This window comes from Zonotrichia leucophrys, chromosome 5 (genome assembly GCF_028769735.1).
Source record: "Zonotrichia leucophrys gambelii isolate GWCS_2022_RI chromosome 5, RI_Zleu_2.0, whole genome shotgun sequence".
In the NCBI taxonomy this organism is placed as follows: Eukaryota; Metazoa; Chordata; class Aves; order Passeriformes; family Passerellidae; genus Zonotrichia; species Zonotrichia leucophrys.
In genome coordinates this window covers 59560557-59588509 of record NC_088175.1, presented here as the reverse complement: position 1 = coordinate 59588509, position 27953 = coordinate 59560557, and the positions used below count along the sequence as shown (strand labels likewise).

The following is a 27953-nucleotide window of genomic DNA, read 5'->3' as shown; positions in this document are numbered from 1 at the left end:
TAATTAGGAGGGAAATCTCTGTATTTTAGACAGTTTTCTTCAAATCTGTATCTGAAGGGGGAAATGCTGCTGCTGCAATAAAAGGAGGAATTGTGCTCTCCTCCCAAATGAAGGGAGGGAGGAGAGGGAGGGAGCTGAATTTCACCAGTGCCTGTGTGAGCATGGCCCTGCCCCAACATCCTGATGCTGCTCAGCTTCCCCACCACAAAGCTCCCTCCTCCCACCAGCAAAGAGCCACATCCCCTCCACCGTCCCTGTCCCCTCTCTGTCCCCATCCCCACTCAGCTTCTCCAGGATCTCCTCTGATGTCTTCACTGTCCTTCAGGTCCCCCTTTGTCCACGTCACCTGCACAAAGAGCCAGCTCCTGCCATGTCCCACCTCTCTGGCAGCCAGCTGTGGGATTTGTACACAGCCAGCTGGGAATATTTGGGGCTTGCTACCAGCAGTCCCAGCTCACTCCAGCAGCACAGAAAAGTGAGGAACAAGCCAGATGGAGCCACTGCCACACTTGTGGGGACACCCGCATCCCCAGTCACACCCTGCCTGTCCCAGCGCTGCTCCTGCCCTCTCTGGGGACCATGTGCCAGCTGCCACAGCAGGCACGCTGGGACACAGCTGAGGCCCGTGTCTGTCCCTGCAGGTGACGCTGCACACCGGGCTGCCCGTGCCCGAGTTCTACGCTTCGCGCTCGGCCATGCCCTGAGGATGCTCCCGGAGCCGGCTGCCTCTTCTCGGGCTGAGAGGAGCCAGCCCGTTCCCTCCTGCAGGACAAGGCCAGGTCCCTGCCCAGCTGCCGGGTCCCTCTGGCGGAGATGGGGAAGGAATCAGGAAGGAAGATCCCGGCTTTGGGCCGCCTCCGCTCTCCGGCCTCCGCGCTGTCCCGTGTGTGTGCGCTTTGCTCTTTAGCTCTCCTTGGCTGATGAAGTACCTAGGTAGCCTGAGCTGTTCTCCTGTGTCTGCTTTTAGGTTTGGTTTTCCTGATTTGAGTTGGGGTTTTGGGGGAGGGGGGCAGTTCTGTCTCGCTTTCCCCGCCCGTGGGGGCAGCCCGAGGGACCCCACACGGGAACGCTTCTGCCCACGCCAGCCTGGTTACTTTGCAGGATTATTTCTTTCCCCTGCGGCCTTTCTTGCAGAGCACCCTCGGTCATGTGTAGAGGTGGGTCCTGGATTACCAGTCAGTCTCCATGTCCTTACCGGAACACCCCACTCTGTCCTGTGTCCCCCTGGGGCATCTCTGTGGGGCAGGGGGTGGCCGTCCTGTCCCCAGGTGCCCCGGGTGCTGGCAGGCCCTTGGTCGGGTGCTGAACGCCCACGGGGGGCTCTCCAGGGGCCCCCCACACCTCGGTGCACAGCCATAGACCGGAGAGCCCTCGCCCGGCTCTTTGGAGATTAGTGTTTATTTTTTTATAGTTGCCATATAAAGCCTAGCCTTAAATTCAACTGATAGTGTCCTTCCAATCACCAGAGAATTCATCCTGCAGCGAGGGCCTGACCGAGAGCCCGGGGGTGGGGATGGGATGGGATGGGATGGGATGGGATGGGATGGGGAGGAAGGAGAGCTGGCCACAGCCCCGCACTCAGGAACGCGCGCCTGCTGCCGGCAGCAGTTCCCATCGGCCGCCATCCCCTGCTCCACTTTCTGGTAATCCAGAGGCAGGAGAGGAACGGTGCCAGCCCCGTGTGGAGCCGAGAGCGCCTGCATGCGCTGTCCCCTCGCTGTCCCCGCGGAGCCGGGACGGGCACCGGGAGCGCTCCCAGCCCGGCTCCGGGCGGGATGCGACGGGAGCGCCGGCCCAGCAGAAAGACAAATGTAAATAGCCCATTCCCTGCCAGCCTGCCCTCCTCTAGGACAGCCCCTTGTTGCTCTAGCATTAGGTTTTCCTAATTTATTGGATGGGTGCTATCTCGTTGACTCCCGCCGAGGAGTTCCTCCCAGCTGCCCGAGCCGTGTTGCGGGACAACGCCGGGCAGAGCTGCTGGGTGGATTCCTGAGGAGCCCCCGTGGCCGGCTCACCCGGGGCTCCTCTCTCAGCCTCAGTCATCCCCCGTTCTTTAGGGTGTCCATGGTGCTTCTTAGAGTCCCAGTGATTGTAAGAGTCGTCCCCCCGTTGCGCGATGGTAGCCGCACACAGCCGCTGTACTGACGACAATGTCATGTTTGCCGTTCTAATAAAGGACTTTTACCAGAGAAGGGCAGAGCTTCCCGAGCATCTCTGTGCTTCACTTCCCATCTCATCCCCCCTGGTGCACATCCTTGGCCAGAGGCAGCAGCAGAGAATGGACAGAACTCGCTCAATGGGAGGGAGAGGGCCATGGGAGCTGATGGAGAAGGAATTCTTGGCTGTGAGGGTGGGAGGCCCTGGCACTGCTTGCCCAGAGAAGCCCCTGGATCCCTGGAAGGAGGGAGGAATGGATACAGAGCACCATCTCCCCAGGGAGATGAAATAGAGGCAAAATTCAAAGGGATCGGTGGAGGGGGAGCCATTTCCAAGGGAACAGCGTGGAGAGTTCTCCCAGGGCCGTGAGAAGGACTCGCTGCTGGGATATCAGTGCCTGCTCTGTTTTCCCAGAGTGGCTCAGGAGAGGTTTTCAATGTGCAGCCTCTGAGCTCATCACGGGCTCCAGTCCAGGGCTAAAGAAGAAAATGCTAATGCATGAAGTGCATCTCAGAAGGATGCTTGTTCCTTCCAGAGTGGGAATGTGCCAGGAACACCGGAGATACAGGAAACTGCATCTTCCCTGCAGCATGTAAAACCAGCCTGAAAGTCGTGTACAGCACAGGGAACAGCCCAGGGCCAGAGCATCTGTGGCACTGGGACAAGGGGGAATGGTTTTATACTGACAGAGGAGAGATTTAGATGGGTTATTGGGAAGAAATTCTTCCTTGTGAGGGTGGTGAGGCCCTGGCACAGCTTGCCCTGTAGCTGCCCCATTCCTGGAGGTGTTCAAGGCCAGGCTGGACAGGGCCTGGAGCAACCTGGGATAGTGGAAGGTGTCCCTGCCCATGGCACGGGGTGGAACTAAATGATTTTTAAGCTCTTTTCCAACCCAAACCATTCCATGATTCTGTGATTCAGTTACTCTCTGGGTGGAAGCGTCTGCATGGATCTAATCTAATCTAATCCTGCCCTCTGGCACTGCAAAGCCATTTCCTCATCCTGCCACTCCAGGTCTTCCTCCAAAGTCCCTCTCCAGCTCTCCTGGAGCCCCTTCAGGCTCTGCCAGGGGCTCTGAGCTCTCCCTGGAGCCTTCTCCTCTCCAGGTGAGCACCCCCAGCTCTCCAGCCTGGCTCCAGCCCTTGGAGCAGCTCCAGGGCCTCCTCTGGCCTCCCCCAGCAGCTGCACATCCTCCCGATGCCTTCCCAGGGCTCGGTGCAGCACTGCAGGCGGGGTCTCACCTGAGTGGGGCACAGCAGCACAATCCCATTTCCTTGCCTTGCTGCCCACCGTGCTGGGGATGAGGGAGAACAGGGAAAACAGCCTGGAAAGCCTGGCTGGAGGAGGAGGAGGAGGAGGATAAGGAGGAGGGGGAGGAGAAAGTGCTGCGTTGGAAGCTCATATCGGATATTTTTTGCCCTTGGGAGGAACCGGAGGCAGGGCAGGGCAGGGTCCTGCGGGCAGCCACGGTGCGGGAGGCAGCCGGGAAGCGCCCGGAGCGGGGAAAGCGACCCCACGCCATTTCCAGAGGGACTGCGGGCAGGCAGAGAACAGTGAGGAGACCGGGGGGAAAGGGAGGGGGCGGGAAATGCTGCGGGGGAGAGCGGGGGACACTCGGGCAGGAAGGGGCCGTGACACCGGAGAGAACCGTGACACGGGGGTGGGACCGTGACACGGGGGGAAGCCGTGACTCGAGGGTGGATCGCGACACAGGGGGACACAGCACGACCCTTTCCGGTTTTCCCGTCACCTTCCTCGTACGTGCTCCGGCGGAGCTGCCCGCGGGCGGGGCCACGCGTGGGGCGGTCCCGGCCGGGGGCGGTCGCTTCGTGGGAAGCGCTGGGGGGCGGTGGTGGCAGCGCCCCGAGCGCTCCGCTCCGCTCCGCCCGGGGGCTCCGGCTCTGCCCCGGCCCCTCCTCTGCACCGGCCCGGGGCACCCCCTTTGCGCATCCCTCTGAGACCCCCGGCATCCCCCCTTTGCACATCCCCCCACGGGCTCATCCCTCTGAGACCCCCGGCATCCCCCCTTTGCACACCCCTCTGTGCCCCTGCGAGTTCCTCCTGTCTGTTGTACACCCCTCTGTCCATACCCGGGGTCCCCCTCCCTTGGCACACCGCTCTGTGACCCTCGGGGTCCCCCCTTCGCACAGCCCTCTGTGACCCAGCCAAGGGGCGGTCCCCGGGACACGCCCCGACCACATTCCTGGAGTCCTCCCTTTGCACCCCACTCCGTCCAATCCTTGGGATTTCCCCCTTTGCACCCCCTCTGTAAATCCTCGGGATTCCCCGCTTTGCATCCCCCTCTGTCCATGCTCGGGGTCCCCTCTTTGCACTTCCCTCCATCCATCCCCGGGATTCCCCCCTTTGCACCCCCTCTGTCCCTCCTCGGGGTCCCCCCTTTGCCCCCCCGGTGGCGGCCGCCGCTCCCGCCCCACTGATGGGCGGCCCTTGGCGGGGCCCGTCCCCATCGCCGTCCCCGTCCCGTCCCCTGCCGGGGCGGTGCCAGCTCGGGGCGGAGGCGGAACGCGGCGCCGGAGCCCAGCCCGTGTGTCCGTGTGCCCCCTCCCCGTGTCCCCGCAGCCCCGCCGCGATGTCGCGGCCGCTGTCGGACCAGGAGCGGCGGAAGCAGATCAGCATCCGCGGCATCGTGGGCGCCGAGAGCGTGGCCGAGCTCAAGCGGGGCTTCAACCGGCACCTGCACTTCACCCTGGTCAAGGACCGCAATGTGGCCACCCCACGCGATTACTACTTCGCCCTGGCCCACACCGTGCGGGACCACCTGGTGGGGCGCTGGATCCGCACGCAGCAGTACTACTACGAGAAGGACCCCAAGGTGCGAGCGGTGGGGTATCGGGGGAGCCCCCCGTGCAGGGCGGGGTGCTGGGATCCCCCCACGGTGGTTGTGGCTGGGGTGGGAACCATGGGAACCCCGTGGTTGGGAACCCTCCCTCGGCGCTGGAATAGAGGGATTGGCGGGGCTCGGCTTTCCGTGGGTTTGGGGCTGTTCCGGTAACTTTTCCGAGAGGAGGGACTGGACTTTACCAAGCGAGGCCACTGTCCTTTGCTCTGCAAAACAAACAGAGCCCGGCTTGGCCGGCAGCGGGGTGCAGGGCATGGGAACGCCGCTTGTTGTCCCGCGGCGCCGGCGTGGGTGCTGTCTACCAAAAGCAACTCCAAAGCCTTCCCGGGGGAATTATTGGAAAGGCTTAAAGGCACCCGAAAGCGACCGCAAACAGGTCTTGTTTAACACAAGTGATGCCAAGCGTGAGAGATCCGGTTTGTGCAGGAGTTGCTGTGCTGCTGCTCGTCCCGCTGCCTTGCTCCGGGCTCTGCCGGGGGGGATTAAGCCCTAATCCCCCTCCTGACACCTGGATGTCCCTGTCGGCATCAATTTCCTCCCTGCCAGCGCCTCGCTGGGAGCGTGCCAGCCGCGATAGCAGCTCAGCGCTCCCCGGTGCTGTGTAGGGCTGAGGAAAAGGAGCCTCTTGCGGGGTTTGGGGCTGGGATTCTCCCGTGCAGCCCAGGCGAGCCGGGCGCTGCCTGCCTGGAGTCGCTGCTCCCGGTTCTGCTGGAGTCAAACCAGTAAATCCCAGTGGATCCTGCCCAGCACATCCTGCCCGTGACAGGAGCGTTGGAACGAGGCGATTTGTGCTCCCTCCCCATCCAAACCATTTCAGGACTCCAGGATTCTATCGCACCTCCTTTCCTCCATTCCCCGCCCGACCCCGCGCAGGTCCTGGGGAGGGAAAGCTGCGGAGTCAGCGACTTCCCCAGCCTAAATCCTTCCTTAAAACCTGCCGGTGCTGACGCCGGGGCTCGGCTTACACAGGGCCGGAGCGGCCGCGTCCTGCGCCCGCCGTGTCAGCGGCGGTGTCCCCACGTCCCCACGCCACCGCCTGGCCCCGGCTTTGCAGCCCCGAGTGACAGCAGGGAACGGCTCCTCTTTGAAGTTTAACTTAGTGCTGCCACCGGTGACCGTCGTGGAGCTGTCCCCACCCTGGGACAGGGCAGTGGAGCTTTGTCCAAGTGAAACAGCCTGAGCAGGAGAAGGGCAGGGGCTGCAGGGCCACCCAGGAGCCACAGGCTGGAATTCCTGGTGCAAACCACCCTGCTCTGTTGAAGCTGGGTTTTTTCCCTGTTTGTTTTTGAGCTATCACACAACAGCAGCTTCTGGAGTCCAGGAGAGCCTCTCCAGCCCTGGGCAAGGTGACCACGGGGTGCTTTTCTGTTCCAGAGGATTTATTACCTCTCCCTGGAATTCTACATGGGGCGGACGCTGCAGAACACGATGATTAACCTGGGGCTGCAGAACGCCTGTGATGAGGCTGTCTACCAGGTGAGCATCCCACGAGGGCTGAGGACCTGCCCTGGGAGGGATCCGTGTTTCCCAGCTCCTGGGAATGTCCATGTTTTGGTACATTGGCTGCAGACTGCTCCCTGAGCCACTGGGGATGGCTTAGGGGATAAAGGCTGCTCTAGAACCTGCCCTTGAAAGGGCTGGAGCTGCCCAGCCTGGCTGTGTGTTCTGGGAATGCAGCAGGATCCTGGAAGGACACTGGTGGTTCTGTGGATTAGGCTGTTCATGTCCATGATCAATGGCAGGGGGGAATAAAACCTTGAATTAAACCCAGCACCAAGTGGCACTGAGGTGATCAAAGGGTTTTGGGTGGCTCCTTTGTCCCCACCCCTGTCACCTCTTGTTATCAACATCATCAGATGTGGCCAGGGTGGTTGCACAAGAGCAGGAACAGCTTTTGTGCAAACACGACAAAGGAGAGGAAGTTATTTTTAGGGGGGTTAAATTTTTATCCCCACTTGCTGCGACCAGAGGACATCAGGGCAGGGCAATGACCAAAGGTCTCCACCTGAGCTGCCCAAGGAGTTTTGCATAGGCAAAACCACTTCCTCCTACAGCAGCCTGGGCTGGAAAAATTAACTTTCCATGGAAAAGGGGTGTAGATGCTTCTCACCCTAAAGGGAGATGCCTGCAGTGGGAGGAAGGGCACCAGGTGCCTGTTCCAGAGGATGGAGGTGCTGAGGGAAAGGAACACAGCACTTGGATCCTGTTCCCAAGGGATTGGGGTGCTGGGGCAGCAGGAGGGTGGCACCCAGATGCCTTCCCTCAGGAATAGGGGTGCTGGGAGTGCAGCAATATTCCATCTGGGTGGCTGCCTCAAGGGGTAGGGGGTTCGGGAACAGGAACCTGGTGCCATGGAGAGAGGAGCAGGCCTGGGAATAACCTCTCAGAGCCCTTGGAAGAATCTGGAACCCCAAGGACAGCACCCTGGTTATAGTTTGGTGCCACCCACCCCCAGATCTTGCCCATGGTGAGGTCAAGGGTGTGAATGTCCCTTGTCAAGCCTGGTAGAGTGACCTTAAAGATGGGACATGGTCCCTGCCGTGGCACAGAGACACAGCTGAGGGGAGAGCAGCTGCTTTGGGTGCAAACCACAGTGTCCCACCTACAGAGATGGGTCTTGTGGAACTGGGTGCCTTTCCAGCCCTCTGGAGCCCACCTGCAAGGGATTGTGTGCCAACAATGCCGCCCCTCTGTGGGGCTGGGCACCCGGACAATCTCCAGCCCCTCTCGTTTTTCCTGTCTGCAGCTCGGGCTGGACATGGAAGAGCTGGAGGAAATCGAGGAGGATGCTGGGCTGGGCAACGGGGGTCTGGGCAGGCTGGCAGGTGAGTGACCCCCCAGGTGGTGGGCACATCCCTGAGGGCTTTACATCCACTGTGGGAGCTTCCTAATCCTGGGGTTACTGCTCCAGCCTTTCCAGCACGGAGCAGGGTGCTGCTGGGTGGCTGCTGTCCCTTTGGGGCCTGTGGGTGTCCCAGGGAGAGGGATCCATGTCCCAGGGCTGCAGGAATCCCAGCTCACTGCTCTCCCCTCTGCTGGCAGCCTGCTTCCTGGACTCCATGGCCACGCTGGGGCTGGCAGCCTACGGCTACGGCATCCGCTACGAGTACGGCATCTTCAACCAGAAGATCCGGGACGGGTGGCAGGTATGGATGGAGATGGGTGGCCCTCACTGTCCCCTGGCACAGCTGGAACCTCACATCCACCTCCTCCCCCTTTAACTGGGGGGTACAGACACTTCCTCTCAGCTCAGAGGGTGCTGCTGCTGTGATATTTAAAATTGAGCAGATATTTTCATGGACAAATGTAACTTCTTAACCCAGTGCAAACTCACAGCTCCATCTCTTGTCCCAAGGCCACACCAAGAGCTGCTCCATAGCTGCCTGGAGCTGTGTTCCTCTTGTGGAAGAGGCTGGTTTGGAAATGCAACATTAACAGTGCATTAATAGAAACCTTGGGTTTGTCCCCATCCCCATGGAAGGCAGAGCTCAGGGTGGTGCCTCCAGGTGACCCTGCTGTGCCAAAATCCAGGTTTAGGGTGGGCACACTCAGAGCATCCTCCCCTTTGCCATGAGCAGAGCCTTTCCCAGCCATCCTGCAGGTGGAGGGTCCCCAGGGTGGGTGGCCCTGTCACTGCTGTGTCCCCCTGGCAGGTGGAAGAGGCTGATGACTGGCTCAGGCATGGCAATCCCTGGGAGAAGGCCCGCCCTGAGTACATGCTGCCCGTGCACTTCTACGGCCGTGTGGAGCACTCTGCCTCTGGTGCCAAGTGGATTGACACCCAGGTAAGGCTTGGGGACAGAAGTGTCCCTTGCATGGCTTGTCCTGTCATTTGGGGGGCTCTCCCTGGCTGGCTGCACCCCAGGGATGAGTCCTGCAGAATCTCTGCCGGGAAGGTTGGGCTGGGATGGAAAAGGCAGTGATGGGTCAAACTGGGGAGGAGATGGACATGGGGATGGAAAAGGCAAACCGGGAGGAGATGGACTTGGGGATGGAAAAGGCAAACTGGGAGGACGTGGATATGGGGATGGAAAAGGCAAACTGGGAGGAGATGGACATGGGGATGGAAAAGGCAAACTGGGGAGGAGATGGACATGGGGATGGAAAAGGCAAACTGGGTAGGGGGATGGACATGGGGATGGAAAAGGCAAACTGGGAGGAGATGGACATGGGGATGGAAAAGGCAAACTGGGAGGAGGTGGACATGGGGATGGAAAAGGCAAACTGGGAGGAGGTGGACATGGGGATGGAAAAGGCAAACTGGGTAGGGGGATGGACATGGGGATGGAAAAGGCAAACTGGGAGGAGATGGACATGGGGATGGAAAAGGCAAACTGGGAGGAGGTGGACATGGGGATGGAAAAGGCAAACTGGGAGGAGGTGGACATGGGGATGGAAAAGGCAAACTGGGAGGAGGTGGACATGGGGATGGAAAAGGCAAACTGGGAGGAGGTGGACATGGGGATGAGATTTGACTGCTCCACATCTGCAGCCAAGCTCTCCATCCCTGGAAGTGTCCAAGGCCAGGTTGGATGGAGCTTGGAGGAATCTGGTCTAGTGGGAAGGTGTCCCTGCCTATGGCAGGGTGTTGGAACAAAATGACTTTAAGGTCCCTTCCAACCCAAACCATTCTGGGATTCTCTGAAATACCAAAAGCAGCTCCAGCAGGAATAAATTAAACCTAAATTAATTAAGCAGCACCTCCTGCTCCTGACCTTTACACTCTTCATGAAGCCCCTCTCCATGCCCTGAGCACTTCTGGACACCAGCCAGCAGGCAGAGCCAGAGGGGTGTCCCCATGCAGGGGTACCAAGGACGTGCAGGGACACCAGGCTGAGCTCAGCCCTGAGCAGGAGCTCTGTGGGGTGGGAAGGCTCCAGGGGGGCATGGGGGGATCCCAGCCCAATTCCAGCTGCCCTGGGGATGTCCCAGGTGGTGCTGGCACTGCCCTACGACACGCCCGTGCCCGGCTACATGAACAACACGGTCAACACCATGCGCCTGTGGTCAGCCCGCGCTCCCAACGACTTCAACCTGCGCGACTGTGAGTGCAGATGGGCAGGGTGGGGTGGGCACAGCTGGGGGGTCCCATGCCCACCTCACCCTCTGCTCCTCCCCAGTCAACGTTGGGGACTACATCCAGGCCGTGCTGGACAGGAACCTGGCCGAGAACATCTCCCGGGTGCTCTACCCCAACGACAACGTGAGTGGAGGTGTTTTAGGGGGTCCTTTAGGGATGGAGGGGGAAAGGGAGCAGCCCCTCACTCCAGGATGCTGCAGAGATGTTTTGAGTTGTGTTTCAAGCTGCCTGCAGTGCTTGGATGAGGGTTGGTGCCTCTCAGCAGGATGAGTCTGTTCCCCTGAGCTTTGCCCAGAGTGAGTGGGGATGAGCAGGCCCTGCTGCAGAAACGTTCCTTGAGTCTCAGAATGTAACATGAATCAAACTGCTGAACGCTGCTGGTGCTACCCTGGTGGCTCTTTGCAACCCTGGGACCAGAGGCTGTGCCTCAGAATTGCTGTTTGCACCCCAGCCCTCTTGCTGTGGGAGTTCCTGCCAGGCTGGCACTGAAGTGGTGGGACACACAACCCTTCCCTAGCCACAAACCAAGTTTTGGAGCAGGAAGAAGTAAAAAAGGGAAGCTCTCCTTGCTCTGCAGCCTGTTTGAGGCAGGTCCTGGTAGTGTTTTTCCCATTTAATCCTTCTCCAGCCTTCCCAGCTGCTGAGGGGACCTGGGGGCTCTGCAGCTCCTTGGTGAGGTTGTCTCCTGCAGCTTTTCCTTTGCAGACCAGCAGGTTGATGGTTTTTGCTGCATGAACGGTGGTGAAATCCTTGTCTTTGAAATAGCTCCTATAGCTTCCCTTCCCAGTGTCCTGGTACCTTTCCTTGCAGCCAAAAAGTTCAAACCACTGAGAACGGGTTTTGACAATGCTCAGCAGGGATTTAACCTGTTTGTACCAGCACATCCCAAACCCTTGTGCTGGAATCTGGGAAGCAAGAAGAGCTTGGGATTACACCTGAAGCTCTCCTTGCTCTGCAGCCTGTTTGAAGCAGGTCTTGATGGTGTTTTTCCCATTAATCCTTTAATCCTCCTCCATCCTTCCCAGCTGGTGAGGGGAGCTGGGGGCACTGCAACTCCTTGGTGAGGTTGTCTCCTGCAGCTTTTCCTTTGCATTTGATGTTTTTTGCTGCATGAATGGTGGTGAAATCCTCATCTTGGAAACAGCTCCTATGGCTTCCCTTCCCATTGCCATGGTACCTTTCCTTGCAGCCAAAAAGTTCAAACCACAGAGAGCAGATTTTGACAATGCTCAGGTGGGATTTAACCTGTTTGTACCAGCACATCCCAAACCCTTGTGCTGGAATCTGGGAAGCAAGAAGAGCTTGGATTTACACCTGAAGCTCTCCTTGCCCTGCATCCTGTTTGAAGCAGGTCCTGATGGTGTTTTTCCCATTAATCCTCCTCCAGCCTTCCCAGCTGGTGAGGGGAGCTGGGAGCACTGCAGCTCCTTGGTGAGGTTGTCTCCTGCAGCTTTTCCTTTGCATTTGATGTTTTTTGCTGCATGAATGGTGGTGAAATCCTCATCTTGGAAACAGCTCCTATGGCTTCCCTTCCCATTGCCATGGTACCTTTCCTTGCAGCCAAAAAGTTCAAACCACAGAGAGCAGATTTTGACAATGCTCAGGTGGGATTTAACCTGTTTGTACCAGCACATCCCAAACCCTTGTGCTGGAATTTGGGAAGCAAGAAGAGCTTGGGATTCCAAGTGATGCTGGGGGAAGCACACCCTGGGAAAACCTTCCCCCAAGAAGTGCAGTGAATCCTGCAGCTCCCTGGTCCTCTGCCCACAGTTCTTCGAAGGGAAGGAGCTGAGGCTGAAGCAGGAGTACTTTGTGGTGGCTGCCACCCTGCAGGACATCATCCGCCGCTTCAAAGCGTCCAAATTCGGGAGCACGGACAGCGTCCGCACCGTGTTCGATTCCTTCCCGGACCAGGTACCAGCCAGGGCTGCTCCCACCTCTGCCTTGGAGCTTGTGTCAACACCTCCCAGAGGATGCAGATGTTTGTAGGCCCTTTGTGGGGTGCCCAGTGTCCCCACGTGCCACCCTGCTCTCCCAGGTTGCCATCCAGCTGAATGACACACACCCTGCCATGGCCATCCCTGAGCTGATGAGGATTTTCGTGGACATTGAGAAGCTGCCGTGGGATAAGGTAGGGACCCCTCACCTGGTCTCCTGCACTGGCACCCAGCTGCTCATGGTGGAGGAGCCAGTTCTGTGGCTGCTAGGAATAATGTGGAGCAGTCAGGCTGGGTTTAGCTGGTGTGGACTGGGAGGAACTGGCTGGGCTGTGCTGTTGGGAGTGGTGGGAGGACCAAGGGTGGGTTCTGGCATTTGAGGTGTGACTGAGCACTGGCTCTTCCCTGCCAGGCCTGGGACATCACCAAGAGGACCTTTGCCTACACCAACCACACGGTGCTTCCCGAGGCCCTGGAGCGCTGGCCCGTGGACCTGGTGGAGAAGCTGCTCCCCAGGCACCTGCAGATCATCTATGAGATCAACCAGAGACACCTGGATGTGAGTCCCTGGGAGCCTGCTCCAGACAGGGGGACAGGAATGTACTGTCAGGATGAGGGGCACGCACAAACTGGTGATGTTGGGGGTGTGGGGCTGGGGGATTCCAGCTGCTGTTTTGGGAAGTTCATGTGTAGGAGAGCCCTTCCCCACCAGCACATTGCCATCCTGCAGTTAGTGACTGTTGAGAGGCTTCACCTGTTGCTTCATGGACTTGAGAGCTGGCATTTCTTTACTCCCTAAATTCATCCTGGGAAAGATGATGTTGGGGATGGTTTGACCTCCTGGTCTGGCAGCACAAGGCTTTTGCCAAAATGGCCTCACTGGCCAAGTGTGTGTCCCCCAAACCCCTCTGTGTGGCAGCTTGGGGGGGTCCTCCTATCCAGAGACATCCATGCTGAGAAAGGGATGTCTGTCCTTCCTTTGGAGGGAGTTTGCACCACCACGACAGAGTAAAAGCCACCGCTCTGGCTGGTGTGAGATGCACGGGGGACATTGGTGTGGCCCCTCCTTGTAAGCCATGGGGTGGGACAGCCCTCAGTGCCACCCCCTCTCAGCACCTGCCTGGCTCCCCCGGCAGCACATCGCGTCCCTGTTCCCCAACGACGTGGAGCGGCTGCGGAGGATGTCCCTGATCGAGGAAGGGGACACCAAGAGGATCAACATGGCCCATCTCTGCATCGTGGGCTCCCACGCTGTCAACGGCGTGGCCAAGATCCACTCCGAGATCGTCAAGACTCAAGTGTGAGTGAGGGGAGGGAGGTGCTGATGGGTCCCCCTGAGCTGGGGAGGGGTGGTGGTGCCAGGTGGGCAAGGCTGGAGCTGTGCCATCCTCGCCCTCGCAGGTTCGAGGACTTTGCGGAGCTGGAGCCGGAGAAGTTCCAGAACAAGACCAACGGGATCACCCCGCGGCGCTGGCTCCTGCTCTGCAACCCGGGGCTGGCGGAGCTCATCGCAGAGGTACCGGCACGGGGGGAGCACCCTGAGGCCACCAACCCATCCCTGCTGAGCCCAGGGTGCCAGGGAACCTCAGCCATTCACTTCTTCTGCATGGCCGAGGAGTTGAGGGTTGAGGGAGGGGATTCTGCCCCTGTGCTCTGCTCAGGTGAGACCTCACCTGCAGACCTGCCTTCAGCCCTGGGCTCTCCAACAGCAGAAGGATGTGGAGCTGCTGGAGCAAGTCCAAAGGAGGCCACAGAGATGCTCCTGGCTGGGAGTGTTCAGCCTGGAGAAGGCTCCAGGGAGACCTTAGAGCCCCTTGAAGTGTCTAAAGCGGCACCAGGAGAGCTGGAGAGGGACTGGGGACAAGGGATGGAGGGACAGGAGAAGGAGGAATGGATGTAAACTGGCAGAGGACAGGGTTAGATGGGATATTGGGAAGAAATTCTTCCCTGTGAGGCCCTGGCACAGGGTGCCCACAGAAGCTGTGGCTGCCCCATCCCTGGCAGTGTCCAAGGCCAGGCTGGACAGGGCTTGGAGCAACCTGAGATAATGGAAGGTGTCCCAGCCCGTGGCAGGGGGCTGGAACTGGATGATGTTCAAGATCTCTTCCACCCCAAACCATCCCACCATCAGCATGTGCCCTTGCTCCTGTTGCAGAAAATCGGGGAGGACTACGTGCGGGACCTGAGCCAGCTGACCAAGCTGCACAAGTTCGTGGACGACGACCTCTTCATCCGGGAGGTGGCCAAAGTGAAGCAGGTGAGGGGCGTGGGCAGGGGGAGCAGAGAGCGGGGCTGGTGTTCCCTGGGGGCTGACGTGGTCCCTGCCCTGGCCCAGGAGAACAAGGTGAAGTTCGCGCTGTACCTGGAGAAGGAGTACAAGGTGAAAATCAACCCTTCCTCCATGTTCGACGTGCACGTGAAGAGGATCCACGAGTACAAGCGGCAGCTGATGAACTGCCTGCACATCATCACCATGTACAACCGTAAGCCACCACCTGAGGGGACAGGGTGCCCCGGGGCTGCAGCAGCACCCCTGTGCCCCACATCCCACAGTGACCCTGCTGTTTCCTCCAGGAATCAGGAGGGATCCTGCAAAGCTCTTTGTGCCCAGGACAGTCATCATTGGAGGCAAGGTAAGTTGGGTCAGGGGTTTTAGAGATTTTGGAGGAAGTGTCCTGGGGTGGGATGTGGGTGCAGATGTCTCATGGGGCCACATCTCTACAACTCCCTTACAGGAAGGTGCAGCTGGCAGGGGTCGGTCTCTTCTTCCAGGGAAAAAGGGACATGACAGAGGAAACGGCCTCAAGTTGTGCCACGGGAGGGTTAGATGGGAAATTAAGAAAAATTTCTTCATCAAAAGGGTGGTCAGGCATTGAAACAGCTTCCCAGCATAGTGGTGGAGTCCTCATCCCTGGAAAAACTTGAAAGACATGTGGATATGGCACTTGGGGACAATGGCTGGATTTGAGGCCTTTTCCAACTTAAACAATTCCATGATTCCATAGTGCTGAGTCCACAGAGTTGTCCCAAAAAGCACAGGAGTAGCACTGGTGCTTCAACCCAAGCAAGTTTGTGTGGGGTTTGGACAACCATCTGCTGTCTGTGCTCATGGAAGCCCCCAGAAATGTTATGGTGTAACATGTGTTGGATTGGGTGATGGGAACAGGGATGAGCAGGTTGTCCCCTGGACACTGGGAGCTGGCTGTGCCTCACCTGCCTCTGGCACCAGCCCTCCTGGCTCACCTGTGGCTTTTCTCCCAGGCTGCCCCAGGATACCACATGGCTAAAATGATCATCAAGCTCATTAACGCCGTGGCTCAGGTGGTGAACAACGACCCCGTGGTGGGCAGCAAGCTGAAGGTCATCTTCCTGGAGAACTACAGGGTGTCCCTGGCAGAGAAAGGTACCTTGGGTGGGGCATGCCCTGGGGAGGGGGTGTCCCTCCATCCTGTGGCTCCCACCATGGGCCTTCAGCAGGAAGCAAACCCAAAGCTGGTCACCACGAGCCCCTGGTGTGTTTTGTTGGCAGTGATCCCCGCGACCGACCTGTCGGAGCAGATCTCCACAGCGGGCACCGAGGCCTCGGGGACAGGCAACATGAAGTTCATGCTGAACGGGGCTCTGACCATCGGCACCATGGATGGAGCCAATGTGGAGATGGCCGAGGAGGCTGGAGAGGAAAACCTCTTCATCTTTGGCATGAGGGTGGAGGATGTCACAGAGCTGGACAGGAAAGGGTGAGGGCTGGGGATGCCACAGCGCTGCCCCTCAGGTCCCTGGGGCAGCACCATTTTATGGCCTCCTTCCCTCCAGGTACAACGCCCAGCTCTACTACGACCGGCTGCCCGAGCTGAAACAGGCTGTGGACCAGATTAAAAGTGGCTTCTTCTCCCCAAACGACCCCAACCTCTTCAACGACGTGGTCAACATGCTCTTCCACCACGACAGGTGAGGTGCTGGGGTACCATCCATCCATCCATCCCCTGGGTACCATCCCTGCCCCATCCATTGGACATGGATGATGCTCCTCAGGCACGGATTCTGGCCATTGTCACATTAATGCCTTTGGGTGCACAGCCCTTCCAGATGATTTAAGGCATCTCAAGGGCTTTCCTGGCCACAGCACTGGTCAGCCATGGCCATTGGGATTGGAGAAATGCTTTTACTGAATTTCCCTCCTGGGCATCCAGGGTTCTTTACCAACAAGGCATGGGGAGAGGTAATCTGACAGAGGCTTTGTGTTGGAGGACACCTGTCAGAGACAGGATTAGATCGATGTCCGGAGCCAGTTTTGGGGTTTTTGGGACACCTCTGCGTGTGTGGGGCTGGGGTCCGGCCCGGCTCTCTGCTAAGGCAGTGCCCAGACTCCTCAGCCTGGCAGAGCTGTCAATCATGGCACTTGGTGTGTGGGGCTGTGCTAACCGAGCCTCTGATTGGCCGAGCTGCCAATCAATCACAGTAAGCAGCCTCTGATTGGTCTTGCAACAAGAAATCCCGCCTAGGGGTGGGCCTACAAAGGGCTACGTATATAAAAGGAGCTGAGGGCGTTATGGCCGATCTTGCCCTGACGTCTTCCTTGGAGTTTCTGCCTCACCCACGCTGGAGCCCAGGAGTTGGTAGCTGTTTGTTTTCTCTGTACCTTTTCCATCTTTCTCTCTCTCTCTCCTTAATCCTTTTAGGCAGCTTTATGAGTAACATAACATCTTAAGGTTTTAAAGGTTTCCCAGTTAAATGGGCTAAGCAAATGCTAAATAAATCCTAAGTAAATGCTGAATACTAAATTAATGCTAACTAATGCTGTGATAAATGGTTTTACATTTAATTCAACATTGTATTTACTTTGAATACAGTGTTGTAATTTTTGCCAGTTTCCTTAATTTGCTCTGGTTTTGCAAGTAAAATTTTGTGTGACTTTTTGCCTTGAGAGTATCTGGTGGGGATTTCTCCTTTGCACCAAAAAAAAAAAAAAAAAAAAAAAAAAAAAAAAAAGAAGAAGAAGAAAGGAATGTTAAGTTTAACCCCTGGATTTAAGGGTCTGGGGTGTGACAACACCTCAAATCAGGGCATTTCTATTTCTCCTGCTCTTGACTCCTCCTTTCTTTGCTGCTCCAGGTTTAAAGTCTTTGCAGACTATGAGGCTTATGTCAAGTGCCAGGAGAAGGTCAGCGAGCTGTACCTGGTGAGTGCCAGCCTGGGGACAGGGCAAGGAGCTGTGCTGGGACACAACTTCCCATCCTGGAGAGGGGACATGCTGGAGATGAGGCTGACCTCATCCTAGGGCATCATCCCTGGCTGAGAACCAGCCTTGGGACCAACCCCACTCCTCTCTTTTAGAGAAAAGGAGACTCAGGGGTGACCTTATTGCTCTCTACAGCTCCCTGAAAGGTGGCCGTGCTCAGCTGGGGTTGGGCTCTTTCTCCAGGCAGCACTGACAGAACCAGAGCACACAGCCTTAAGTGCCTTAAGGGAAATACAGGCTGGATATGAGGGAAAAATTTTTCCCTGAAAGAGTGATACAATTTTTTTCCCTGAAAGAGTGATAAAGGCCTGCCTGGGGAGGTGGTGGAGTCCCCATCCCTGGGGGTGTTTAACAAAGCCTGGATGTGGCACTGGGTGCCAGGGGTGAGCTGAGCTGTTGGGGCTGGGTTGGACCCCATGATTTGAAGGTGTCTCCCAACCTGTGACCTCCTTGCAGAACTCCAAGGCCTGGACCAAGATGGTCATCAGGAACATTGCAGCAGCTGGGAAGTTCTCCAGCGACCGCACCATCAAGGAGTACGCGCGGGACATCTGGCACGTGGAGCCCTCGGACCTGAAGATCCCCCCGCCCAACGAGCCCCGGGACGCGGGGCAGGACAAGACCCCCAACGGCACTGCAGCCTAGGGGGGCTGAGCACACACCTGTACAATTCCCTGCTGTCTGAGTCTCTGTGTTCCTGCTGCTGCTGCTGCTGGCTTTCCCTGGGGGTGGGCAGGAGGGGAGGGGTTTTTATAACTCAGGTGTTGTCGTGTGGGAAGCGAAAGCACGTCGCCCCGTTGCTTGCATTAGGTGCTGGAAATAAAAAAGTGCCCTTGGAATCCGGAGGGGGCTGTTTGCTGGAGGCTGAAATTAGGGCTGGGCTTGCTTCCACCACCTGGACACAACTGTCTGAGCCCTCACAGGCACTGCTGAAGCCAGTCCCACCAGTGTCCTGTGGGATGCTCCCAGTCGTGGCTCTGGTGGCCCAGCCCACACCAGTGTCTCCATCCCTCGAGTAACCTGCAGCATCCTGGAGGCAGAGGGTGACTTTAAAAGTTTCTTAGTAGTTTTTATTACTTACAGCAGTAAGTTCAGTGCCATGGAGGGAGGGGGGGGTCCTGGAGTGGATTTGAGGGAGCATGGGATCAGTGCAGGCAGCAATTGGCATCACTTCATGTTTAAGAAGTCTCTGCAAGAAGATGTAATAAATCTTACACTGTGTCACTGACCCTCCTGTGCTGTCAGAGCCTGATTTGTGAGGGCTGAGCTGGGCTTGGAGCATCTCTGCACCCAGGGCAAAGAGGAGCTGGTGTCCCCAGAGCCACCTCAGCTGAAGACAGGCTCAGGGCAGGGGGCAGTGACTGAGGTTTGGAAAGTGATGCCAGCAGACACCGTGGGCAGGGGAAGGAGCAGGGGGCAGCAGTGGAAGGGAGGCCAAGGCTCATCCTGTGTGTGCCCCCCCATTTCCGTGGAGCAGCACTTACTTCACCAGGGCAGGCAGCTCCGGGTGGAAGGAGATGTAGTCGTGGCCCAAGCCCAGCTTTTGGGGGAAGGTGATTAACTTCACCTTGGATTTGTCCCTGTAGGCCTGCAGTGCTGTCTCGTAGAGCTGCCACGGGGCAGGAGCGTGGTCACTGCACCAGCAGGGACCCACACCCCTCCTGCTGCGTGGCCACCCCCTCTGTGGCCACTTCAGCCCCCAAAGCCAGGCTCAAAGGCCGGGTGGCAGGTGCCCACCTGGTGTCCCAGCTTTGGAGGCACGACTCCATCATCGTCTGCGTGCAGGATGAGGAGGGGGCAGCTCAGCATCTTCACACTGTGGGCAGCAAGCACAGCCCTGAGGATGCTCCCCAGAGCCAACAGAGCCTCAGGAGCCTCCCCTGTCCTTGTGAAAATTCCCACAGCACCCTGACCCCCCAGCACTGCCCCTCAGAGCCATCCTCATGCCCATGCTGCTTGCTCTGGCATGGCAGCACCAAGCACCCCAATCACCTTAACCCCCAATTTCAAAAGCACCCATAAATCAAACGGATTTTGGGCAGGCTCTGTGTGCTACCAGGAACAGGGGTGCCAAAAAAAGGGTGGTGGCTTGTGGACTTTGCTCAATAATCAAACTGACATTATGCAAACAAAAAGTCACTTTTGAAGTATGAGTAAGCTGGATAAACACAGGAGGGCAGGAATTTCAATGGGGTGACTGACACCTCTCCTCAGCCAGGTGCTCCTGGCATCATTCCCACAGCCCCTGTGGCCCTTCCCACCAGGAACTCACTTCTCATCACTGGGGAAGAACATTCCTGCCCGAGCCATGGAGTCCAGGATGAGGTACCCAAAACCTGGGAACTGCCGGAAGATCTGGCAGGGAGAGAAAGAGAGAGTTTGGGGGTGCTAAACCATGGCTGGATCCAGCTGTGAGGGGGGAGAGCCAGGAATCTGGGGCTGACACTGCTGGGGGACCCCAGAGGCAGCCCCCAGACCCACCTTGGTGATGGGGATGTTGGCAGCTGCGTCTCGGATGTTGGTGTAGGGAGACTCCAGGACAACAGCACCAATCTGGACCCCTGAGGGCACAGGGAGGTGGGGGTGGGCACAGCTTTGAGGGGCTGTCCCCCTGCCAGGCTGCAGTGGGGACAAGATGTCCCCATCCCAATGGGGAGGACAGGGAGGACTCCTCATCCCTCAGGGTGACACTGCACGGGGACAGCCCATTCATGCTGGCCCTCACCTCGCTCCTCCTGCAGTTTCCTCGCTGCATTGGTGGCAATCCTGTGACAGGAGAGGTGACAGTGAGGGGGAGCAGCACAGGGGAGCACACACAGCTCCCTCAGGTCCCCCTTGTTGGCTGTGTTTGGCTGTGCAGGGGCCTCCACCAAGGAGCTGCTTGGTCCACCCCCAGGTGGCACCAGCCTGGCAGCAGCGTCACAGGGCACAGGGTGGGCTCTGGTGTGTCCCCATCCTGCCCCCTGCACCTACCCTGTCCCCAGGGAATGTCCCCAGAAGAGGATGCTGCTGTTCCCACTCCGTGCTTTCACCCAGTCATAGAGTGCCAGGACATCTGTGTTGAAGCCATTCTCTGAGGGGTATCCAGTGGAGTCTGCATAGCCTGTGGGGACACAGCTCGGTGTCACAACCCTGTGGGGACAGGCCCCAAGAGGGGGATCACCCAGCAAGAGGCAAGGGGACAACTGTACCTCTGTAGTCGAGAGCCAGGATGTGGAAGTCAGCAGCCCCCATGGCCTGTCAGAGCAGCACTGAGTTATGTCCTGCCAGGGGCTGCCCCCCAGGCCCCCCAGCACGGCCCATTCACCCTGCACAGGGTCTCTGTGGGGTCCCCAGGGCCAGCAGGAGCCTCACTCCCAGCAGGTCCCAGTGTCCCCACAGGCCACCACTTACCTTCAAGAACTGGACACGGTGTCTCGCAGCCCTGATGGGGAAAATGGGGTTAGAGCTTGGGGGGACCCCTCCCCTCCAGCACCAGTGCAGATGAGGAACCAGGGTGACCTCATCCCAGAAGGATGCTGTGGGGTGGCTGGATTTTCACTTTTCCCTTTATTTTATAGGGATTCTCCTTCACTGCTGGGGTCAGAGACCACCACAGCAGCCCCAGCCCTGCAGCACTGCTGCTGCTGCCTCGAGTTTGCTGCTTCTCAGCCCAGAGCAGCCACCCTGCCCTGCTCCTGGCCCTGCAGCAGCAGCTCAGGACCTCACCTGGTGCCCCCATTGCCGTGCAGGTAGATGATCACAGGGTGGGCATCAGCCAGAGCCTCCTCGTACCAGCGCTGGTCCTTGCCCTGCGCCTCGGCCCCTCTGCTGCTTGGCACCGTGTGCCTGGGGGGACAGGGGTCACCCTGGGGGCTCCACCAGGACACTGCTGTCCCCCTTGGGATGCTGGGGATGTCCTGAGGTCACCCTGCTCACCAGATGCCAACTGTGACGCCCGGCTCGGTGGTGAGGTACAGGTTGATGGTGTTGTTCACCAGCAGCTCCGGCCGCCGAAAGTCCACAAAGAGAGGGAAGGACACTGATGGAGAAACCACAGCCATCATCCAGAATCCTCTTACCCAGCTGTTTCACACAGCTCTTTCTAAATCAATGTGTTATTTGTTCCAGATTATCAAGGGCCACGCTGAGCCAGACGAGCTGAGCCCTCTGCCACCTCCTCCTCTTCCTCCCACCCGAGTTCCCAGCCCCGCTGATGCTGAGCGTGCCTGGGCGTGCCGTGGCTGCAGGCAGCAATCAGGGTGGGCAGCAGCACCTAATTAGAGCTTGCAAAACACGGGCAAAGATCCTTCCGTGCCTCCTCTGCTAGCCCAGGGCACAGCAGGATTAACGCTGTCCTGATGCCACCCTGGCACAGTGCCACCCATGCTTTGGGGGGTCTGCAGCAGCCAGCTGAATCCCTGTGAGGGTTCTGTGAGGTTCTCCTGGTGGGGACAGCCCTGGGATACTCACGGAAGTTCAGGTAGACGAATTTGTTGAGCAGGCTGGGGAAGAGGCGGATGAGGAAGGGAAAGGAGACGTAGGTGAGGAGCGGGGCCAGGAGGAGCGTGCGCAGCCATGGCAGCCACCAGCGCCCGGCCCTGTGAGGGAGAGCGACACCTTCAGCACATCCCAGCTCATCCCTGCCCATCCCCAGGGATTTTGGGTGCAGCTCCCCATCCCCAGTCCCAGCCAGGATGTTGTATTGCACTAAATAGTTTGTTTAGTTGTTGTGAGGAAGGGAAAGGTGTAGGTGAGGAGCTCCAGGAGGAGCGTGCACAGCCATGGCAGCCACCAGCGCCCGGCCCTGTGAGGGAGAGCGACACCTTCAGCACATCCCAGCTCATCCCTGCCCATCCCCAGGGATTTTGGGTGCAGCTCCCCATCCCCAGTCCCAGCCATGATGTTGTGTTGCACTAAATAGTTTGTTTAGTTGTTGTGAGGAAGGGAAAGGTGTAGGTGAGGAGCTCCAGGAGGAGCGTGCACAGCCATGGCAGCCACCAGCGCCCGGCCCTGTGAGGGAGGAATTTCAGCTCATCCCAGCTCATCCCCACCCATCCTGAGGGATTTTGGGTGCAGCTCCCCATCCCCAGTCCCAGCCAGGATGTTGTATTGCACTAAATAGTTTGTTTAGTTGTTGTGAGGAAGGGAAAGGTGTAGGTGAGGAGCTCCAGGAGGAGCGTGCACAGCCATGGCAGCCACCAGCACCCGGCCCTGTGAGGGAGGAATTGTCAGCTCATCCCAGCTCATCCCCACCCATCCTGAGGGATTTGGGGTGCAGCTCCCCAGCCCCAGTCCCAGCCATGATGTTGTGTTGCACTGAATAGTTTGTTTAGTTGTTGTGAGGAAGGGAAAGGTGTAGGTGAGGAATGGGGCCAGGAAGAGCCATGGCAGCCATGGCAGCCACCAGCGCCCGGCCCTATGAGGGAGGCACCCTCAGCTCATCCCCGCCCATCCCCAGGGATTTGGGGTGCAGCTCCCCATTTCCCATGAGGGTTGGATACAGCTACAAGGGCCTGAGGGTGATCCTGACCCCTCTGGGGGTGGGAATTGGATCCCCACATCTCCACATCTGTGCTTGGCTTTTGGGGACGGAGCCCGGGTGTCTGAGCAGCCCCACGGTGGCACTGGGTGACACCGGCTCTGATTTGGTCCCACGCCCTCCCACAGGTGCCTGGAGGCAGGAAGGGCAGGGAACGTGCCAGGGCTGGGAGCTGCAAGTCAAACCTGCAATAAGGAGCAACAGATACCCTGTGACAACACCCTGAGCCCTGGCTGGCCAGGCACAGCCAGACGTGCCCCAAGCCTGGCATTAAGAGCTCCTGCAACACTCCGGGGACAAGGAGGAAGGAAGAAAAAGGGCTTGGGGGTGATGTCCCCCAGGGCCACCAGCACCAGCTCCAACAGTGCCCTGCCATTCCAGGGCTGCCCCACAGTTCTGCTTAAACCAGGCCTCACTGCCCCACAGGTGACCCCAAAACGCCACCAGTGACCCACAAGTGACCCCAAACCCCCTAAGCAACACATACGTGACCTAAAACCCCATTAGAGACCCTCAAGTGGCCCCAAACCCCATAACTGACCCACAAATGATCCCAGACCCATGGGTGACCCCAAACCCCATCAGCAACATGTAAGTGACCCATAAGTGACCCTAAAACCCCCTTAGTGACCTATAAGTGACCTCCCAACCCCATAAGTGACCACACAAGTGGCCCCAAACTGGCCCTTGCTGCTCCACAAGTAATCCCAGAATACCAAAACCTCTAAGTGACCCCACAAGCGACCCCAGGACCCCAAAAGTGACCCTAAAACCCCATAAGTAACCCGAAACCAGCCCCAAGTGGGGAAGGAAAGCCAAGAGCTGCAGCTTTCCCAGCACCAACACCCCCGTGGGCGAACGGTGATGGGGAAATCAGTCTGGGCAAGGGGGATTTGGGGCAGAGGGCTGTGCTGGCAGCCAGGCACAGCTCAGTCCCTGCCACACCAAGAAAGCACCTGGCCCATTCCCTGCCCCGAGGAAGGACTGCCAAGGGGTGCCAGGGCACGATGGCACCGTCCCCAGGGATGGGGACATCCCAGGATGGAATAGGATGGCAGGGGCTGTGCTGGGGGCACGGGGAACCCTCAAATCCCGGTTATCCCACAGGACATGGGGCTGGGCAGCCATGAGACAGCCGGGAATGCCCCCGACAGGCTGCGGGGAATTGTTGGGTGGCCCCTGCACAACACCTGGGGCAGGTGGGACCGCAGGGACAGCCCCGAGTGGGACAGCAGGGTGACAAGGCACAGCACAGGAGCGTGGCCACGGCAGGGTGACACAGCCACATGGGGTCACGGTGCCGGCACGGCGACACGGGGACACGGCCACTGCAGGGGTCACGGTGCCGGCACGGTGACACGGGGACACGGCCACACTGTGGAGTCGCAAGATGATCCGGGGACACGGCCACAAGGATGGGCTGGTGCCAGCCACAGGGTGACACGGCCAGACACAGGGACACACACGGGGTCACGGCCCAGCAGGGTGAGCGGGTGACCAGGCCACGGCGTGGGGACACAAAGCATGGGGTGACAGCGCCAGCGGGACAGCACGGCCACGACACGGGGACAGAGCCACGCACGGGGGACAGCACATGAGACAGCACAGGGACAGGGCTGGGGACAGGGACACGCGGCTCGGTGTCCCCACGGTGATGTCCCCATGGTACTCACCGCCCGTGCTGGGCCACGCCGAGCTTTCCCTCCGCCCGGACAATGTCGCCACCGCTGCCACCGCCGCTGTCGCCGACCCCGCCGCGCCGCCGCATCGCTGTGCGCACGACACCAACGACAGGCCACGCCCACATCGGGGACACGCCCACGTCACGGGGACACCGCGGCCGTGTCACCAGGACACGCCCATGACACGCCTCGGGGACGGGGCCACCCGCGGTGTCACCGCCCGCGCTTGCCTGGGGACCGGGGGGACACGGCCGGGACCCTGCCAGCCCCTTATCCCCCGGGGCTGGCCGGGTGACATCCCCTTGTCCCCCAGGGTGACATCCCCTTGTCCCCCGGGGCTGGCCGGGTGACATCCCCTTGTCCCCAGGGTGACATCCCCTTGTCCCCCGGGCTGGCCGGGTGACATCCCCTTGTCTCCCAGGGTCTCAGGGGGTCTCTGACAGGGTGACATCTCCTTGTTCCCCAGGGTGACATCCCCTTGTCCCTGGCAGGGTGACATCCCCTTGTCCCCAGGGCTGGCCGGGTCCCAGGGGGTCTCTGGCAGGGTGACATCCCTTTGTCCCCCAGGGTGACATCCCCTTGTCCCCCAGGGCTGGCCGGGGGTCTCTGGCAGGGTGACATCCCCTTGTACCCCAGGGCTGGCTGTGGGACGCCATCAGGGTGGCAGTCCCCTGTCCCCCAGGGACCCCAGGACATTTATAGCTCTCTGTCCCCCCGAGATGGGCAGGTTTAAGGGGGACCCCATAAATCTGCAGCCCCCTGTGACCCAGGGCTGGGTGGGTTTTGAGGGCGCCCCAGAAGATCTGCAGCCCCCTGTCCCCCAAAAAAGGCCAGGGGGATCATGTGGCCAGCAGTAAGGTGACACACCAGGGGAAACAGCAAGGAGCACAGAGGGAAAGCTTCCAGGTTCAAAAACAGAAATAATTTTTACAGTGGTTTAACACTGAGCGTGGTGTCCCCAGGACTGAGCAGGAAGGGTGGGAACCTGCTGCTGCCTGCCCTCCCAGCTGAGCCTCCCACCTGCAGCTCTGTCAGGGTGAGTCAGGATGAAACCTCCCAGCAGGAGATAAATGCCCCTGTTTCAGCAGAATCCCCTGTGCAAGCCTGCCAGGTGCAGCAGGATGTGCTGCTGGAAGGCACCCACAGCTGGGCCAGCCCTTCAGCACCTCCACAGCAGGGACCCCATAAATCATGGGAGGGCTGGGGACAAAGCTCTCCCCAGAGGAGCCACCACCCAGGCTGGCATTTGGAGCTGCTTTTATCCAAAGTAAGGCCTGTGCTGCTTTTCCTGAGTTGGAATCATGGAATCCCAGAATGGTTTGGGTTAAAGGGGCCTTGAAGACCATCCCATCCCACCCCTGCCATGGGCAGGGCACCTTCCACCATCCCAGGGTGCTCCAAGCCCTGTCCAAAATGGCCTTGGGCACTTTTAAGGATCCACAGCTGCTCTTGGCACCCTGTGCCAGGGCCTCCCCACCCATCCAGGGAACAATTCTTTCCCAATATCTGATCTAAGCCTGCCTCAGCAGCAAAATGCAAATGCAGAGACAAACAGGTCCAGCCAAACCGGGGCTGTGGGCAGGCACAGCGTGTTCCCCACCAGCAGCTGCTGCCATGAGCCCCGAGCTGCTCTTCCCATGCCTCAGGGGCAGGAGAGTGGGGGAAATGACCAACAGACCCAGCTGGTTTCACAGGCCACAGCTTTTCCTTCTATCCCTGATTTTTCCCCATTCCCAGCTGGTTTCACAAACCAGAGCTTTTCCTTCCACCCCAATTTTCCCCATTCCCAGCTGCTTTCACAAGACAGAGGTTTTCCTTCCATCCCTGATTTTTCCCCATTCCCAGCTGCTTTTACAGACCAGAACTTTTCCTTCCACCCACATTTTTTCCCCATTCCCAGCTGGTTTTACAATCCACACCTTTTCCTTCCACCCCAATTTTTTCCCCATTCCAAGACCTGCTTTCACAAACCAGAGCTTTTCCTTCTACCCCCAATTTCTCCCCATTCCCAGCTGGTTTCACAAACCAGAGCTTTTCCTTCCATCCCTGATTTTTCCCCATTCCCAGCTGCTCTCACAGGCCACAGCTTTTCCTTTCCCCCCCCCCAATTTTTCCCCATTCCCAACTTCTTTCACAAGCCAGAGTTTTTCCTTTAACCTCCAATTTTTCCCCATTCCCAACTGGTTTCACAGGCCAGAGCTTTTCATTGTATCCCGAATTTTTCCCCATTCCCAGGTGTTTCCATAGGCCAGAGTTTTTCCTTCCATCCCTGATTTTTCCCCATCCCCAGCTGCTTTCACAAACCAGAGCTTTTCCTTCCATCCCTGATTTTTCCCCATTCCAAGAGCGCTGGGGCTGCAGCTGGGCAGTGATTTCTCATGGGAAAGATGATCCCCAAAATCTCCAGCGATGCCCACAGGGCTGGGCAAGATGCCAGAGGGGTCTGGAGCTCCTGAAGGGGCTGGCACAGAGCTCGGGAAGCTCAGAGCGCTTACCAGGACGGAGCATCCACCCAAATATTTCTCGCCATAAGGAGCCAGCACAGCAAACGCCAGGTTTTCCCGGGCTGAAGGGAAAATCCTCGGCTGGAATGGGGCAGGATGAGGCCGGAGAGGCGGTGCTGGAAGGAGATTTGTGCGCCGGGAGCCGGACGGGGGATGGCAGCAGCGAGCCGAGGAGCGGCGGTGCCACTGCGGCTGAGCAGGGCTCGCCTTTGTTTCCTGCAAAAAAAATAGCAAAGTTTGGGCTTATGTCATTCCAAACTTCTCCCGGCACCAGCTGGGAGATGGGGAGGTTCCCTACAGCTGTTTTTTGGTTTTTTGGTTGTTTTTTTTTTTTTTTTTCACAGTGTCTTTTCCTTTTTCCCTTTAAGTTTTGCTGATGGGTTCATGGCTTTTTTTTCTTTTTTTCTTTTAATTTTTTTTTTCATAATTTTGGCTATTTGACGACCCTCTTTCCCCTGTCCTGAGCGGGATGAGGGGTTCCTGTTCCCAACAGGGCACAGCTGGGAACACCCCAGGAATGCAGGAGCAGCTCCCGGCGCAGGCAGTCGGACTTTTCCTCGCCCTAGAACAAAGCACCCCATTGTTCGGGGAAAATAGGAAGGAAAGCGTGACGGAGCGGCCAGAGCCAAGGCGGGAGGGAGTTCCTGCAGGAGCCGGGCACCCACGGCCTCGCACAGGGGTCACCCAGCGCCCGCCCCTGCTTTTGGGTGGCTCCGTGCCAGCCGCGGCTCCATCGGTGGCAATGATGTCCCGCGATCCCTGTGTTTCCCACGTGTCCCTGTTTTTGTGACGCTGCTTGAGCCGAGGTTTCCTTCCCTCCGAGCTGGCTGTAAATGCCATCCCGGAGCGCAGCTGCTCGCTGGGAAGGGGGCTCCAAAAATAGGAGATTCTGTTGAGGCTCCCAGAAACGCAGGGAGCCCCTTTCCCTTTTTCTCCTGTGGGAAAAATATGAAAAACGCCAATCACTTGGTTT

At 58.5% G+C, this 27953-nt stretch overlaps 3 protein-coding genes across 11 annotated transcripts in view; 2 read left to right on the top strand and 1 right to left on the bottom strand.

Moving 5' to 3' along the window:
• TRIM9 (tripartite motif containing 9) overlaps window positions 1-2192 on the top strand; it is a 70670-nt gene extending 68478 nt beyond the window's left edge. For all 7 annotated transcript variants that reach the window (XM_064715961.1, XM_064715955.1, XM_064715959.1 and 4 more), the window contains one exon: window positions 642-2192. In XM_064715961.1, coding sequence (XP_064572031.1) covers window positions 642-704 — 63 coding nt within the window. In that variant the 3' untranslated portion in view covers window positions 705-2192. The remainder of the gene's footprint in view (window positions 1-641) is intronic.
• Window positions 2193-3593: 1401 nt separating this feature from the next.
• On the top strand, window positions 3594-18323 carry PYGL (glycogen phosphorylase L). 2 transcript variants are annotated; one of them, XM_064715951.1, is made up of 21 exons: window positions 3594-3710; window positions 4738-4990; window positions 6392-6493; window positions 7764-7842; window positions 8060-8163; window positions 8671-8802; window positions 9950-10061; window positions 10138-10220; window positions 11868-12011; window positions 12136-12228; window positions 12447-12593; window positions 13171-13334; window positions 13436-13550; window positions 14190-14291; window positions 14370-14517; window positions 14609-14667; window positions 15296-15437; window positions 15564-15771; window positions 15848-15982; window positions 17147-17213; window positions 17730-18323. In XM_064715951.1, the coding sequence occupies exons 2-21, from the start codon at window positions 4748-4750 to the stop codon at window positions 17916-17918; spliced, it is 2568 nt and encodes an 855-aa protein (XP_064572021.1). In that variant the 5' UTR covers window positions 3594-3710; window positions 4738-4747; the 3' UTR covers window positions 17919-18323. The 2 variants fall into 2 exon arrangements, with proteins under 2 accessions (XP_064572021.1, XP_064572019.1); XM_064715949.1 differs by lacking the exon at window positions 3594-3710 and having other exon boundaries at window positions 4594-4990.
• On the bottom strand, window positions 18318-27112 carry ABHD12B (abhydrolase domain containing 12B). 2 transcript variants are annotated; one of them, XM_064715953.1, is made up of 14 exons: window positions 26972-27112; window positions 24468-24564; window positions 21726-21853; window positions 21192-21294; window positions 20982-21101; window positions 20667-20697; window positions 20465-20510; window positions 20247-20376; window positions 19999-20039; window positions 19755-19834; window positions 19546-19628; window positions 19011-19089; window positions 18758-18882; window positions 18318-18462 (listed from the first exon to the last, which is right to left on the bottom strand). In XM_064715953.1, the coding sequence occupies exons 1-14, from the start codon at window positions 26982-26984 to the stop codon at window positions 18441-18443; spliced, it is 1098 nt and encodes a 365-aa protein (XP_064572023.1). In that variant the 5' UTR covers window positions 26985-27112; the 3' UTR covers window positions 18318-18440. The 2 variants fall into 2 exon arrangements, with proteins under 2 accessions (XP_064572023.1, XP_064572022.1); XM_064715952.1 differs by lacking the exon at window positions 26972-27112 and having other exon boundaries at window positions 24468-24626.
• Between the last annotated feature and the right edge of the window lie 841 nt (window positions 27113-27953).